At 46.4% G+C, this 17,182-nt stretch overlaps 1 protein-coding gene across 2 annotated transcripts in view; it reads left to right on the top strand.

Moving 5' to 3' along the window:
* EFNA5 (ephrin A5) overlaps positions 1 to 17,182 on the top strand; it is a 271,927-nt gene that overhangs the window by 218,608 nt on the left and 36,137 nt on the right. For both annotated transcript variants that reach the window (XM_055315280.1, XM_055315279.1), the window contains exon 2: positions 8,303 to 8,595. In XM_055315280.1, coding sequence (XP_055171255.1) covers positions 8,303 to 8,595 — 293 coding nt within the window. The remainder of the gene's footprint in view (positions 1 to 8,302; positions 8,596 to 17,182) is intronic.

Raw genomic sequence — 17,182 nt, 5'->3', positions numbered from 1 at the left:
AAGGGCAGCCACGTGGGGAAGCTCCTGACCTGCAGGAATCCAGAGTGAGCCCGCTGGGCTTTGCGGGAGTGACCTCTGCTAGGACGTGCGTCTGCTCAGGGCGCCGCGAGGACTCTTGATGGTCTCTTACGCGCCATGCTTGGAAGCCGTCGGGGCATGTGCCGCGCGCCGGGTGTGCAGCACTCCGCCTGGCTGGTTCTTTGGCCTCCTTAGCCTGTTGATGTTGACACATTCTTACTCCGTGCCTGAGGCCGCTTTGGGGGCTTAGAAGCAATTAGACTGTCACCCAGAGCTCCCAGTCCCTTCCCGAAGGCCAGTCTTCTTTAGGCTCTGCCAATTTAATGCTTTGTTTCCTTTGGAGCTCTTCAGTCGAGCTAATAAACAAACTCCAAATGAGTTCGAAACACTGGAGGAGGGAAGACTTTGTGGGCTCTGTGTTGGAAACAGGGAGTTGCTCTTGGGAGATCCCAGTTTTAAAAAGTCCTTCAGGCTGATGGGACTTGCACTAGAAAGGCAACCAATGGGAGGTTTTTATCCATCCATTGGACGTGAGTAGTCAGTGTGAATTGTGAAATCTTTCACCTGCCGACTTTTAAGGCCTGTGCACGCCTGCATGTGCACACGCACACATGCACGGAGAAAAAGGGGGACAGGTTACTGTCCCAAACCACTAATGAGCCCTCAATATCTGCCGTCGTAAATGGTGTCTTTCTCCCATCAGTAACCAGCAGTTACTGAATTTGAGGCAAAGCTCTTACGCTGCAGAATTGATAATTACCACAACATGCATGTGCAAGGACTTTATTAGGATTGCTAGTAATGGATGGAACACCCACCCCGGGTCCTAAGTATTTTTGTCAGTATCTCGGGCTTCTCTGGGGGAAAAAAAAGTGTATGCATTCGAACACACTGCATTTTAGGTGCAAGAATAAGGTGTGAAACATCTCTGAAAATCATCCTCGAGTATTTTTTTTTTCTAGCTTGTAAATCTTCACCGCTGTGGGAGCTTTAGCTGTGACTGGTGTGTTCTAGGGCCTGGGAGAGCTGGATGGGGCTGCCTGACGCGAGGTGTTGTGGTCATCAAACCTCATTCAGACTTCCCCCCCGTTTAGCTTCAGCTACTGGCCTGGGAGCGGTGAGACTGTCCAGGACTCCATCTCCAAGCTGCAAATGAAGGTCAATCACCAAAACGTCTGGAAGACACACATGTCTCAGCCCACGAGGGAAGCAGGATGTTAAAAAACAAAACAAACAAACAAACAAAAAAAAAACAGCAACAAAACAAATCTTTCTTCAGCCCCCAGTGATGCTATTATTTATCCACCCTGTCGGGTTTGCTGTTTGCGTTTCATGCTTTAACCTCTGCGGGAAAACAAAACAAAACAAAAAGAGCATCTTCCGACTTAGGGTACAAAAGCCATAAGGCTTACATTCTGTGCTGAGAGCAGAACAGAAGGGGACGAGGGGAGTCGCTCAGCAGAGACTGCCGTCCTGCCCACCTCCTCGCAAAACACATTTAAAAACCAGCCCCCGGGTCTCCAGCGGGCCCATCGGGACCTCCAGGACGAATGAGAACCTCTCCTGATCCCAAAGTGACCTGTGACTCTGAAATTAGCCTTTAAGTCGGTCGAAAGACGGGGCTGCCAAGACATATTCGCTCTCGATCTAAGATTGGGGAGGAACCCTAAGCTGATAAATTTGCCTAATCTGTGACCATAAATCACATCCTTCTCTTACATTTCAATTTCGGAGTGTCATCTGTTAAGTTGCCTCGTAATTAAAGTAGTGACCTTGTAGTTCTGTTCAAATAGGGATATTAAAACAATCACCTCCTTGACAGATTAAAATACATTTAAAATGTAATAATCAACTTACCCAGTTCATGAGAAATAACATCTCCGTGACTGAATCCCTTAGAACACTACACGGAAGGGGGCACAGAAGTGCCTCGCAGCTTCCTAACCTCTGATAACTACTCCGTCTCCTTTCAGTAACGCTGCTTCTGTATTTATGGAGTGAAGAAGCTTCACTCAGGAGCTGCTTGACAAAATACCTCCGTACATATTTCCCTGGAAGCAGGCTCTCTGCTGTGCCAGCAACATATGCTAAAGGCCAATTTAGAACGTTTTAAATATGCACCATACCCTTCCTTTTCCAGCTCCTAAAATGAAGTGCGTTTTGGCTTTAGCGGATGAGGAAGGGGGAGCGGTGGGGGGAGAGGAGAACAGCACAGGGGAGAGTGACTGACGGTGAACCCCCAGCAGGGTGGTCATGTTGCTGCTCCTCTGCAGCCTGGAACCCTGGGCCCTGCGCGTGGGGCCTTCAGGGTTGGCCTCCCCGGCTGTCGGTATCCACGGCACAGGAGCACGTAAGATAGAGGGGGGAGGAAGGTCAATGGCATGGAGAACCTTCCATTGGGAAAGGGAGCTAGATGGGCTCCCGGGTGGCTCAGCAGTTGAGCGTCTGCCTTCGGCCCAGGGCCTGACCCCGGGGTCCTGGGATCAAGTCCCACATCAGGCTCCCTGCATGGAGCCTGCTTCTTCCTCTGCCTCTATCTCTGCCTGTCTCTCATGAGTAAATAAAATTTTTTAAAAAGAGAGAGAGAGAGAGGGATCCCCGGGTGGCACAATGGTTTAGCGCCTGCCTTCGGCCCAGGGCCTGATCCTGGAGTCCTGGGATCAAGTCCCATGTCGGGCTCCCTGGATGGAGCCTGCTTCTCCCTCTGCTTGTGTCTCTGCCTGTGTTTGTGTGTGTGTGTGTGTCATGAATGAATAAATAAAATCTTTTTTAAAAAAAATGAAAGAGAGCTAGATGATGCCAACTTGCCCCAGTGAAGACAAACCAAGGACAGGGTCAGAGTAAGTTGGGAACTTCCACTTGACACAGGTAAAAGACTATTCAGGTACCGCACGTCCCTCCTTTCAGCTTGAAAGTAAACCCCTGAGGTTAGAAGGAGCGAAGCCTTAGTGGTCCTTGCTAACTAGGTCTGGTCAGGAAGCCACGTCTGGGCCCCCCCCCATCCCAGTGGGAAAGCTGGGGGCGCTCTTAACAGCCGAGTAGTGAAAAGGCAGGTCGTTGACTGTGACCTCGTCTGTGTCTTGATTTCATTTGAATTCAAATCATCGATCACTCTCTGCAGACAGGTTCGATAAGGAGAGAGATGTTAATAAGAGTCTTAAATCTGTGATCAAAACCGGTTCGCTGAGGGATGTCATCAGGTAAACGCTGAAGACGAGATGCACACGAGCGTCGGCAGGTAGACCTTATGACCACGTGCCAGGGCTAGTTGTTCCTTTTGCTGTCGACAGCCATGAGATGTGCTTTCTGTCCACCCTTCCAGGCAGCTTCTGGGGCCTTCAGAGCTCCCCGTAAAGTGCCTGATTCGTGTTCGATAATTGAGTTGGTAACAGCGCTGGTTGCCAGACTGGAGTTTTCTTCCTCTTGATGAGCTAACACGACCCTTGCGTAGTAGAGAAGCCATCGGCTCTCAGCCGGCCTACTGTCAAACTTTGGTGGATGTATCCAAGGTTTTCAGGCCTTGACGGAGTTCTGCATGCTACTGCCTGTTACGAGGAGCCCTGACCCCGGGAGCCCTGCCGCTCAGGGGAGGCCAAGGGCCATCTTCCTGCGCATACAAGGTGTCTCCTGGCATTTGAGACTTTCGTGTTCTGAGAACACAGAGCAGTAACCATATTACTCGGGCGTCATCACTTTTCCGAGCGCGCTGCCTGCAAACCACTGTGATCACTCGGTAGAGACTGTGTGGTAATTATCGCGGGCTTGTTGGTTCTCAGAGTTCATCACGTGCAATGATTTCGGAGACGTAGGGCCCCCCCACACACAATGGAGGGAATTAAAGATAAGGAGTGAAGGGGAGACCTTTACAAGAGAATTTCCAAGAAAGTCAGAAATGTGTTTAAAGCAGTAGCCGTACCTCTTGTGACTTTTGTACATATGGGCGTGTGGAATCTTTCTTCCTGGATTTGCTCTCTTAAGAGGAACTAAAGCCCCAGCAAAGCCATTTCCTGAAGGGGCAGGCGGCGGGGAGACCCCTTTATGTCAGAAGCTCCTTGCCCAACAGGGCTTCATTCTATGGAGAACCAGAGTGGGGTGCACAAGCCATCCCTGCTGTGTGAGATGCATGCTGGGTGGATGTCAACACACCTTTCAGTTGAGTTTGGGAACCAGTGTGGTGGGGAGGGTACAGGGCCAGGACACCTTGCATCCGACTTCCCTAGAAGGTCAGTATAAACATGAGGTAACCCAGTGGCACCAAAACCCTTCAGGTGAGGGGCATTATTACAACCACTGGTAAAACTGGAACCATTGCATATTAGGAGGAAAGAGAATTGGCTTCGGGACCAGATATCCTAAAATCCTAACTCTGCTGCTTGTTTCCTGTGGAAGAAAATGAACGAAGAGGATAACAGCCTCTCTGAAAGTCATTTCCTCACCGGGAAGATAAAACTAATCATAACTTGAGGGTTTGACTTGACGCTGTAGGTAAAGCCTTGGTGTAGCAGATCCTGGATGCAGCAAGTGTTTGGTTGCATCAGTGAGTGGGGCGGAGACCTGGAACCCCATCGAGAATGAAAATTGTTCCTGTGAGGGAATCAAGAGTAGACCTAAGAGCTTGACCTCCGTATCCCTCAGGAAGCAGGACAGTAAAGAGCTTCAGTTCTGAGGTCTGAATGCTTGGGCTTGACGTCTGCCTCCACATTTTACTAGTTGTGTGACATTGGGCACGTTGCTTGACTTCTTAGTCTGGAAATCCTCATTCATTTTATTTTTTTTAGAATTTATTTTTAAAGATTTTATGTCTTTGAGAGACAGTGAAAGGGTGCCAAAGCTGGGGTTGGTAGAGGGAGAAGCAGGGAGCCTACTGGTTCCATCCCAGGACCCCGGGATCGTGACCTGAGCCCAAGGCAGGCGGTTAACCAACGGGGCCACCTAGGCGCCCCCCCAAAATCCTAATTTTTACAAGGGTGTACAAAGAGTAACTGCTCTATAGGATTTGTGACAGAAGTTGAGGTACTGAGTATAGCATAATAAACACTCAATTATATGAGCCCTACACGTGTGCCGTCTTCACAGTAGGGCCAGAAAAGAATGGGTCAGTACTACTTTGGAGCCAAAGAGTGTGATCTGGGGTAGTATTAGAATATCTAACCCTAAACTTCACTTCAGATTGTACTTGGGTACGTTACAGGAATGCCTTTTCTAGGATTTCTAGTTTATCGTTCTTTTTTACTGTCCATTCTTGGAAAATTGTATTAGTAAACTGACTTGTGCAAATGCAAGATCTGAAACGGAGCTGAAGTTGATTCAACGGCGAGTCCTCCTCTTTGTCCCATGGAGAGACGGGTAGAAATGCCCATCACGGGGACGATCCCATGTTCAATACTGGCCCCACAGTGATCCATTTAACACCCCACACAAAGTAAAATGTCATCAGGAAGAGATAAGGTCAACCCAGTGTAAAATGGGTCTTCACGCTCATGGCTTGTTTTATGGAAACGCCAGCAGTATCCACAGTGAGGAGAGTTGGAAAAGGGAAGCCGACTTCAAAGCATCAGAAAAACAATGACAATTTGTAGAATGGAGCAGTAACAGAAGGGGTCTGGACAGGGGCAGTTTTAATTCTGGGTTGTTTTTGTTTTTTGTTTTTTTTTTCCACGTCTAAGCAGTGTCAAGTGCTAGTAGAAGCTAAAATAAGTGACACTTAGGAAAAGGGAAAACTTCCCCCCTTGAATGTCTTTAAAATCTATAATAATAATAATATAAAGTGCATCTGGGCATTGCCTTCTGCTGCAGTTCTCATCTGGCTCTCCTCCAGAACCGTCAGGCTCCTCTGAGTGCTGATGATTCATAGCCCGGCACCCTTTTATCTGAACGGTGCAGCGTCTCTTCTTTGTACTTTGGCAGTGATGTTACCTTGATGTTCAGAAATCTTTTAAAAGCAACACAGGCTTTCCTCGCATCTTGACAAATCATCGTCTGCCAGTAATGAAGAAAAAGTAAACCCAGTTCCGTAATCATTGTAAATATAAAGAAATAAATACTTCCAGGGTTAGGTTTTTTGGGGTTTTTTTGGGGGGGGGTTTTTTGATGTTCATGCATTTTGAGATCCTCTAACTGAAAGTGATCTGATCATCTCTCCTTATTCTCCTTGTATAAATCGGCATGCTGCTTCTCGAAAGCATTTGATCAAATGAAGTTTTGGGGGATCCTTTGATAGTTGAGGACAGAATTAGACTTTTTTTTTTAACATGATTCCCTGTCTTTGGGGATTTTTAAAAAGGAAAACAAGGATTGTTTTTATTGTTGGGTCCATTGACTGCTGTTGAAAAGTTACTCTTCTGTTACCGATTTTAATACGCTTTAATACATTTTGATGCGAATAACAATGCGGTGCATTCACATGGTGCGTTTCATACATTGCAACGTCGGAGATTTGAAGCCGTTGTGTGAGGGTTGTTAGCAAGGCAGATTCTCATCATTTTCCCAACTTCTGTTTGAGGAACCTGAGGCTCAGGTGGTTTATGACGCTCCCACTCAACAACAGCAATCCGGTCGTTGAACGAGGTCTACTCGCTAAAATGAGTAGTTTCCATGTGTATCATGTTGTATCTCCAGAAGGAATCTCAGCTTTGTCAGTAATATTTAGCCTCCAGGACAAAGGTGGTCCTGGGGTGACCGCCAGTCACAGCAACCTGTCAGAGGTATTGGTCATGTTTGGGGGCTGCACTTCAAGGAGGTCCCTGGGAACCTGGAGGACACGAAGAGTGGAGAACCTAGAATGTGAGGAGTCTGGGGACAGAAATAACCAAACAAATCAGCATTGTCAAGTGTGGAAAAGGAGGATACAGAGATGGAGTCGACAACTCCAAGTGTCAACTTACCAGGACTGCCTGGTGGAAGAGGACTTGGGTTTGTTCTTTGTGATGTCAGGCAGCCGGATGCAGTAGGATCACTGGATAGAAAGCACATGGAGGCAGATTTATGCTCACCATAGGGAGAAACTTGCTAAACTTCAGAGGTGACCAAAAAATGGACTAGACCAGCTCAGTGACACTGGGAAGTGTTCACATAGAGACCGTCTGACTCAAGACTAGATGACTTGATGGGCATTTGTATTTTGGCAGTAACATAGTTTTATGATGAACCTTCTGAGGGCTCAGAGACCTCCCTCATTAGCCAAAAGCAGAGGCTTCTAGATGCTTTTCTGTCCTGGTTTTAGTAAGTCGCGTACATGACAATTCCTGTTTCGCACCTCATTTAGTTGCTGAGAAGAAATTTGTCCGTCTGATGGGGACAGGCACTATTAGTTAACCCAAATGAGCAAAACTTCTCATAAGCTTAAGAATGGAAGCAGACGGTGTGATGCGGACAGTGATGGGTGGGTATGTGTGTGTCGGGTATCTTCAGGATGGAAGTGGTGCCGGGTTCCGCTGTGCTCGTCCAGCTTGTTGCTTTCACGACTCATCGGTCCAGCCCTACAGCACAAAGAAATGGGGGAACAGCTCATTTGATTTAGCTGGTTTTAATTTCTTTTTTTTTTTTTGTTTTTTGTTTTTTTTTTGTTTTGTTTTGTTTTAATTTCTTGACATAGAAAAGGATGGGGCATCAAAAGAGATGAGCTGAAACGAGTCTGTGACCTAAGCATGTTCACTAAGAGAAACAGCTAAGACCCAAAGTTGCCCTCCCAGGTCTGGGGCAGTCCCCCGCCGCCTTCTCCTTGTGCCTTGGGTTTTTATTTTCCGCTAATGCACAAGTGTCCCAGGAATTTTCTTTCCAACCTTTAAATTTTATGATCCAAATTCTCTCCGTTTTATGGCTCTAATTCTCAACATTTGCATAGAAAATTGAGAATGATCTCCATGATGGCAAAAACAGCCCCGTCGTTCATTTGTTCTCTAAATGACTTATTCATTTGTTCAAAAAAAACGCTCATTCAGTGAGATGCCGCTTTGAAATATCAAAACGTTGCGTCAGTGTATGTGATTTTTAAGAACGAAAGGGAAACAGCACGTCAGGAACTGTACTACTTACAGCGAATGTGAGGAGTTCCATTTTTAGGGTGTCTTGAAACAAACAAGAGACTAGTATTAGATTTCCTCTGTCAAAGGGTTGTCGCTTAGATCTGGAACAGTAACGTACCCCAAATCATGATGGGAGGCAATAAAACCTTCTTATAATAAATCTGTTAGCACCCGCATTATTAAAGTTACTCCCGCGCTGATTCCAAGCAGGAAGTCTTGTCCTTAGGAATAATCTCATCTTTCTCTTCTTCTTCCAACAGATTCCAGAGGGGTGACTACCACATTGACGTCTGTATCAATGACTACCTGGATGTTTTCTGCCCTCACTATGAGGACTCGGTCCCGGAAGATAAGACTGAGCGATATGTCCTCTACATGGTGAACTTTGATGGCTACAGTGCCTGCGACCATACTTCTAAAGGGTTCAAGAGATGGGAATGCAACCGGCCCCACTCTCCAAATGGACCGCTCAAGTTCTCTGAAAAATTCCAGCTCTTCACACCCTTTTCTCTGGGATTTGAATTCAGGCCAGGCCGAGAATATTTCTACATCTGTGAGTATATGGAGATTTATTGCATTGTAGGGCCGCTGCAAGAACCCAGACTAATTTTTTTGAGCCACGTTTCGGAGAATTGCCGAGAGCTGGACTCTGCATTACAGATGTCTCCTTGTAAATGCATACATCAGGATCCCTAGATACATTAGCTGGGAATTGAGAGCACAAATTAGATTAAAGACACAGCTCCTCTCCCCCTATGAAATTGCGTGTCAGCCTGTTCAGTGAACCACTGCTGACTTGTATTTCTTTTAAATGAAAATTGCTAGGACTTCTCCAAAGCTGAGGAAAAGAGAAAGAGATTCCTGAAAAAAAAAAATTAAAGGAAATAATTAAATTTACATAGCTTGGAGTCATTGGATTTCTTATTCAGGTGTCAGCAATATCCTTTCAATCATCCACACTTGCCGTGGAGAAAGCCAAAACTCCTGTGAGTGTCAGCATGCTGACGATAAATACTCTCTTTGCACCAAGGAGAAAAGACAAGTATTAAGAGCAGCTGTGTCTTTAAACAGGCAAGAGCGTGAAGAAGTATCTAGAAAGGGTTCCAAAGGAACGGGATGAGTGGGTTTCCCACCTGTGACTGTGTCCTGAGGGAGCTCTAAAACTTTCTCAGCTGACCTCTGTATTAATCAGCTTGCTGTGGCCTTGTCTTTCGTCCGTCACGTACGCCATCAGTGCTTCAGGCATCCTTCTAGTCATGTATTCCACGTAAATCCTTCTCAGACTTCCCCGTGCCTGCGTCACCTGGGGACCTTGTTGTCATGCACATCTGATTCAGGTGGTCTGCTACGGGGGCCTGAGAGCCCATATTTTTATGAAGTTCCTGCGGGGACACTGTTGGCTGCTGGTCCCTGGACTACGCTTTGAGTGAGGATGGTTACAGGTAATATTTCAGTGAGGCAGCTTGCTGTACGTCCGGACTTGGCCTTTGTTGGTATCAAATATTTAAGCCACCTGGACTTTTCCAGGTATTTTTCACTGTCACCTGAAGGAGTTAAACATTTTTGGTTCAGAAGCATGTTCATTGAACAACCTATTGGGGCCCAGATCGAAAGGCCTCCCTGTCCTCAAGGAGTGAGCATCTGGTGGGGAGGAGATAGAAATAAATAGGCAGCAGCTGAATGAAGGTACAGGCAGGGAGCAGTGGGTACAGGGTACGCAGAACTCACCTACTTGAAAGAACCAGGGAGCGCGTCTGCACACCGCGTGCGGAGATCTAAGCACCACCACCCAGTAGGCTGAGCATTGACTTTTCACCTCTCCTAGCCAGACACACAAGATAAAGAGCATCCGTGTTACTCTGACTCATTTCTTGAACCCGAACATCCCCACAGACTCCCAACCCACATGGTTCTTGTTTTTTTTTTTTTTTTAAGTCTACAAGGAAATCCAGCTCCTCTTCTCCAGAAAACAGAATTTTATAGTTAGCCGGTTTTCACTATCACACGGGCACTCCCACTTATACTGAGATTGAATTTGAAAAGGAAATTGAACAGTACCAGTTTTATTATTTCAGCACATATTTTAGTCATTAGTCATGAGAAAACACATAAAGGTCTTGATACCATCTCACATTCGATCCATAAAATAAGAAAAGGAATATTGAGTCCCACGGGTGGAGGGAACACGGACATACAGTGAAGTCACATGTTCTCAGGCAGCAGGCTCTTGCCTTTTCCTGAATTTTTTTTTTTTTTTTACTTTGTGAAAGACCCTCATTTAGCCAATGGGAAAAAGGAAAGAGGGGAGACTTCCGTGGTGGGACGGCAATCGCTAACTGCCTAAGTCTAAAATATCCCGCTGATGTCAGAGGAGATCGTTGCCAGCTTCACAATTTACATATTGATTTCTCTGATTAAAACACAACAGCAAAAGCAAAAACCAAAACTGAATGGAGAGCCCTGAGATAGGAAACATACCAGCTCTAACTGGTTGGTTGAGTGATTATTAGAAATTATAGAACCCATTAAGGTTCATAAGCAAGATGTTATTATTCAAATATACCCATAGTGCTTACAACTGGGTTTTCCTCATTTGTGGTTAAATTCAATATTTCACTGAAAATCATTATGTGTCTTCTGTAACATTCATTTAATGGAGTCATTTAACTGTCAAGGGCTCCTGTCAAAGTAATTGTTCCAAAATGCTTCAAAATATCAAGAGCTTTTTTGCTGTTCGGCTGAGTTTAACCTGAAGTACTTTTTTTTTTTTTAATGAAAGGTAAAATAACACAAAATTAGCAGCGAAGAGATGTTCATTTATTAGAAGCACGGTGGCCTCGTAGTCAGTCAAATTGTATTTTCAACCATGTCTTAGAACGACAAAGAGCAGCCTTCCCTGTCTTTTTAGTAGGAAAGGGTTTCCTCCCTTCCTTTCCCTGCTGAGAGCAAGAGCGGCGGGGCTGACGTGGATGTCCTACAGACGTTTAATATACTGTGGTCATAATTAAACTAAAGGATTCTTAGGGGAGATTGGCCCTCGGTTGAATTTCCCTCTCTCCTAATATGCATGGAATGAATCAGATGATTGGGAAATGGCTCATTGCGCACGTATTACCTTCCAAGAAGCCCTGTTGCTGGCCTTGGGATCAAACCTGACTCGTCGCCCATCGGTCAGTTTTTAAGAAAATAGTTGTAACCAGACCAGGGGTACGTTTGAAGTCCGCAAGGGCTTGCAATGTCTAGCAAGTCTTCTAAGAAGGAAGGTAAAGAGAGCTGTAGCCCTCCGGGGGGTCCTGCTTCAGAAGGTGCTCGAGGAAGGATCAAGAATAGTGGTGGGAACCCAAATTCAGGTACCCGCTTGGCCTTGGGGGACAGGGAAGAGGAGAGTGTTGCTCGTTGCAGGGTATCCACGCTCCACTTGGCCCAGGAGGGCGCGATTCCAAACGCCCTTACCCGGTTCTGCCTTGTCCTCAGTGACGTTAGATTTCCTTCTTAATTTCTTTGAGTCATACAAAAATCAAGGAAACGGGGTAGTTGGAAATAGGTGAAATTTCCTGCTTGCTTTGGAAAGACAATGCCGTTCGCTGCTCTGGATGCATGATGCGCCCCAGGACCAGGACCGGCTCCGCGCGGCCTCCTCCTTTCCTTGGGAACAACAGGCCAGCTATGAAGTTGTTAGACATCGCGGATGCCGCCAAGGCAACTGAGCCCATCCTCGAACGTGACAAATACTGTTTTTAATCTAGAAGTTAATTTGGGGTAAGAGATTGGCATTCTAAAGTAATGACAGAAAGTCGGTGTTTCTAGCAGGATAGGTTCACAGGAGCGCCCGTCCACGGTCGTGGCGATGCTCCTTTATATGGACTTCCTAAGGCAAAGGGTTATTTCAGAAACTTTTGGAAGTACTCATTTTAGAAATGATTCTCGTAAATATTAACCTAATGAGGACAAGTTGGAAAGAAGTTTTGCTGCTGTTATTTTTATATCACAAGAGGCCAAAGGAAGTAACTGAATAAGGCACGTTCAGTTATTTTTAGCAGTCCGCAAAACGCTGGATTTTGCAAGTCCTCTTTGAGTGAGGAAAGCTGTGTCCTGGGCCCTTCTCTTGGCCTTGCTGACCCTGCGACCTTGGGTAAATCGGTGAAGGTCTCTGGATTTCTGGCCCTGCTGCTGTAAAGTGATTTTTAACGTTTCTTGGAGCATGAATGTCCTGATATTACCCTGTTTGTTCGGGGGGTCTGCACAGCAGGGTAGGGAACCAGGTCCATAAAGTGACTCAGCCCGACGACTTATGTATTGGGCACCCAGGGCCTGCCAGTCACAGGGGTGCTGAGGGGCGATGCAGAGTGCAGGGGCGCAGCAGCGGCGACCGCCCTGGCCCTGCCACCCTGTCGCCTCCTATCCATGGCCTTGGCCCGTGCGGCAGGCTCCCGTCCCCGCTCACGTCCCTGCTCTCCCCGGTGACCTTCCATCTGCGCAGGACTAAATCCTGGGTCTCCCACCTGGCCCACAAGCCCCTCCGTGGCCGGTCCCCTCATGTCCCCTTCGTGTCTGCCTTCGGCTCAGGTCATGATTCAGAGTCCTGGGGTCGAGTCCCAACCCCAGCTCCCTGCTCATCAGGGAGTCTGCTTCTCTCTCCCTCCCCCTCTACCCTTCCTCCCTGCCCGTTCTCTCTCTCTCTCTCAAATAAACAAAATCGTGTTTTTTGTTTTTTTTTAAAGATAACATCTCTGCTATCCTCTACCTCCTTACCCGGCTCTATTTCCTTTCCAGCGCTTTCAGCCCTGACGTCCTGTATCCATGGTGCTTCACTCATGCTCCCTTGCTCTCTGCCCTGCATCACGCTGTGTGGCACATAGTAGGTGTTCAGTGAGAATTGGCCGCGGTGTTGCCCTGGCACAGGGTTCTGAACCCCCATGGCACTCAAAGCCGCATCAGGGAATCCTGATCTGATCTCCCATTTTACAGGAGAAGAAACAGAGGCGCGGGGAAGTTAGGTGACCTGAGAAAGGTTCAGACAGATAAGAGGTGGCCGAACTGATAGGAAATTAAGTGAGTAAACACCTGCAAGGAAGTGAGGAGATAAAGCCCTAGGCCTCATGTGCTTAAAAAGGTAAAGCATACTTTATTTTTATTTTGGGTTTTTTGGGTTTTTGTTTTTTTGTTTTTTTACGAAAGGTTAAAAACAACGAGCACCGCTGTTCAGAGAGTATTACTTTATAAACTGCCACAGACCCCAGCTCGGGTAGCAGTGATGTAGGTCTTAAACACAGGTATGTGTTTTCAGCTCTGCACAGGATTCTCGTCCATCTCCAAATGCTGTTTCCTTCAACTGCATCTTCCCAGACGGTGACCCTTCTAATATAAGAGCTTTTCTGACCCAGGATTTGGGTCGGAGAAATTCTTAAATCCAGTGAGTGAGCGTTCAGCCTCTAGACTGAAGCCTGACTGCACAGCTGATCTAGGGAAAGGGTGAGTTTGAACGAGAGAGACCTACAGTCCAGAAGACAGACATCGTCTCCCGAAAACGATGACCCAAAAGGCAGAGAAACATTCTAGCATTGGCCACATCTAAGGAGTAGCTGGTTTTCTTCCAAAGAAGGTGACTCAGAGTAAAAGTTTACAGTTATGGCACCCAGATGCAGTCCAGGAGTCTCTGAGAGGTTAGTGGGGAACACCCTCATCCTAAACTCACTGGTGAGACCTCTTTGCGCGTGTTGGCTTTGGTATCAATCCTTCATGTTGATGTGGTCGTGGAAGGACAGCTGAAGTTAGAATCCTGACGACGTCAATGAAAAAACTGTCCGGGAGCTGAAGACATCTGCTCTGCTCCAGTCTTTTTGGTGTACATATTTTTCAAAATTAAAAAAAAATCATAGGGATAATCTACGCTACTGTGAGCATCAGTCCTAAATCCACAGCATAGAACTGCTCGGATGCATGTGGTGAACCGCCGAGTCTCTGCTTTATGTGCTTTCATTCAAAGTTCGCAGTCTTGGGCCACGGGGTGGCTCAGCGGCTGAGCATCTGCCTTCGGCTCAGGGTGTGACCCCAGGGTCCCAGGATCGAGTCCCACATCGGGCTTCTGCAGGGAGCTTGCTTCTCCCTCTGCCTCTGTCTCTGCCTCTCTTTCTGTGTGTCTCTGAATAAATAAATAAAACCCTAAAAAAAAAAAAAGTTCTCAGTCTTAGGCTGTGAGGCAGTTTTCACAGGCACCACACAGTTTTTAAGACTGACCAAGTCAGTAACCTCGATTCCGGAGAAATGACCAAGATCAGCTTCAGAAACCATTTAAATCTACCACACGGTTACTGACTGTGATAAAAGAATGTTCAGTAAACATTCCCGAGAAATGCCAGCATAAAGAAAGTCCGTCCCTTGCCAGCTGGTTTTGTTCCAAAACGTATTTGCAGGTGAGTTTTCTGGAGCTCGGGGTGTAGCTTCCCATAAAGTGCTTCTAAAATTGGGCAAGCTCTCCTCGACATGGTGAGATCTGCTTAACCATAATATTGACTTTAAAACTGCATGTTTTCAAGGAAAAAAAATAATAGAAAATGGCATCTGGAATAAATGTTCAGTAAATATTTGCTGAATGAATAAATGCCATTGTAGGAAACCACGGACAAAAAGCAATTAAATTCTTTTCCTTATATGCTGATGTTTCAGAAAAGCAGATACGTTGGGAGCCCTGGGTTTTACTGTACCCACCGCTGCAATTCCCTGGCTCCTTATTAGTGCTTTTTGATCATATAATGAGGATACGCCACATCAAAGGAGAGAGTGGGAAATGGTTTTAAGAGAAAAAGAGGCACAGGTCGGTGGAGGCAGCCTCGCCCTCCTGTACTCTCCATAGCCGTGTGACTGGGGGTAGCTGAACCTCTCTGAGCCGCGCTTTCTTCATCTGTAAAGTGGGCATAAAATAATTGTTCATTATCACAAGCTTTCTTATTTCCAAGTCTCGAATAAATATTTTTAAATCACCCCCAAAAGGCGGCTTCAGCAATTCCCATCCAAACGCTTGTGCGTCCTTTGAAAAGTTACCAGTGCCCAGGTGGCTCAGTCGGTTGGGCATCTGCCTCCAGCTCAGGTCATGATCCTGGAGTCCTGGGATCGAGTCCTGTGTGGGGCTTCCTGCTCAGCCAGGCCTCTGCTTCTCCTGCCCATGTGCACGCTGGCTCGCTCGCTCTCTCTCAATTAAATATTTTTTTAAAAAGAGAGAAAAGTTATGGCTCCTTGAATCGCCCTCTTTGATACTTTTTCTCTATTTTGCCTTTTTTTAAAAAAGATTTTATTTATTCATTCATGAGAGACACAGAGAGAGGCAGAGACACAGGCAGAGAGAGAAGCAGGCTCCCTGCAGGGAGCCGGACACGGGACTCGATCCCAGGACCCCAGGGTCACGCCCTGAGCTAAAGGCAGATGCCCAACCACTGAACCACCCAAGTGTCCCTTGTTGATACTTTAATAAAAAGTTTCATAAATGCCTAGTAAAGATCCACATTTTAAGTATGTGCCCTAGATCCTGAAGGAATGTTCTGGTGGGATTACATCCGCCCAGGGAGGTCTTCATTCCCCTCTGGATGTCCAGTGCTCCAGCAGCTTCCTTCAGTAATTGTACATGAAGAATTATTTTAGGTCCTGTCAGTTCATGCCAATCCTCTTTTTTTCCCCCCGAGTTGTTCTTACTGAAATAGGAGAGTGTCAAAACAGCACATTTATCAAAGCAGGAGGTAATCTTTTTCATCTTAGTTCTTTACTCCTGCAGGTGGGGTGACCTGTAAGTACCATGTTCTTTCTTAAAACGAACAACTCCGTGTTTGCTCCAGCGTGTGTGTGCTTGCACATTTTGCTTTCATTATTGAAAATTGTTTTTGTTTGCCAGAGTCTTATTTTAGCATTAAATGTGCTAGCTTATACCTCAGCTCAGATTCAAGGGGTTTATGACGGAAATTTCCAGAAGGCCTCTGGTCGAGTATTAGTTCATCTCCTGTGATTTTTTTTTTTAATGCATAGACTCGGAGCAGAGTATTCAGCAAGGCGGGTTTATATTAACAGAAAGGGGACGGGCAGTGTTAGGAAATGGACACATTTTAATACTCGCAAACATGGAAGGAGATGGTGTAGACGTCAAAGGAGTTGCTCAGGTGCAGAGTATCTGGCATCGCTCAAACCTGTTTAGTTGTTTTTCGTGTTTTTTTTTTTTTAAGTTTTGCTTTATTTTGAACACGAGCGGAACAGTGTTTCACCACTTGAACATTGGATGTTTGTCCGGATCCCATCAGATTTTCTGTCTGAAGACCATTGCTCTGTGTCCTCTGTGTCCTTCAGGGGTCCTTAGTGAACCTGCACGTGTGCACCTTTTTATGTACAGAATGAGTTTAGAGAATTGTGTCTGTTTCAGGTTGTCCCTCGCCATCTTTTAGGAAAGCGTGAATGGATTTCAAGGGCTCTTAAAGGAAGGTTAAATAAAGAACATAAAAGAGGATATTTAGAGACTTCGGGATATTTTTCTAGGTTAATTGTAAGTTTCTTTTACGAAAACTGTGGTTTGTTGCTGGGTGCCCTGGTAAGTTTCTGAACAAGAATGCTTGGCCTCCGCTCGGGCGTGCTCGGAGTGTGGGTGCCCGACCTGCGCTTCGCGTGGTCCAGGCAGACCCAGAGGTCGGGGAGGCGGCGGATAATAGGGACATGGGATGTTGTCAAACAATGTATTATTTTTTAAGAGTTGGCAGTATTTCTTGGTCGGGTTGGGGAGACTTTTTTTGAAAAGAAACGTGGGACGCCTGGGTGGCTCAGTGATTGAGCGTCTGCCTTCGGCCCAGGGCATGATCCCAGGATCCCGGGATCGAGTGCCGCATTGGGCTCCCTGCATACAGCCTAGCTTCTCCCTCTGCCTGTGTCTCTACCTCTCTCTCTCTCTCTCTGTGTCTATCGTGAATAAATAAATACAATTTTTAAAAAATAAAATAGGGATCCCTGGGTGGCTCAGCGGTTTAGCGCCTGCCTTCAGCCCAGGGTGTGATCCTGGCGTCCCGGGATCGAGTCCCATGTCGGGCTCCCTGCATGGAGCCTGCTTCTCCCTCTGCGTGTGTCTCATGAATAAATAAAATCTTTAAAAAATAAAATAAAAATAGAAAAAT

Source organism: Nyctereutes procyonoides, unplaced genomic scaffold (assembly GCF_905146905.1).
Source record: "Nyctereutes procyonoides isolate TBG_1078 unplaced genomic scaffold, NYPRO_anot_genome, whole genome shotgun sequence".
In the NCBI taxonomy this organism is placed as follows: domain Eukaryota; kingdom Metazoa; phylum Chordata; class Mammalia; order Carnivora; family Canidae; genus Nyctereutes; species Nyctereutes procyonoides.
This window is presented reverse-complemented; position numbering and strand designations above follow the sequence as displayed.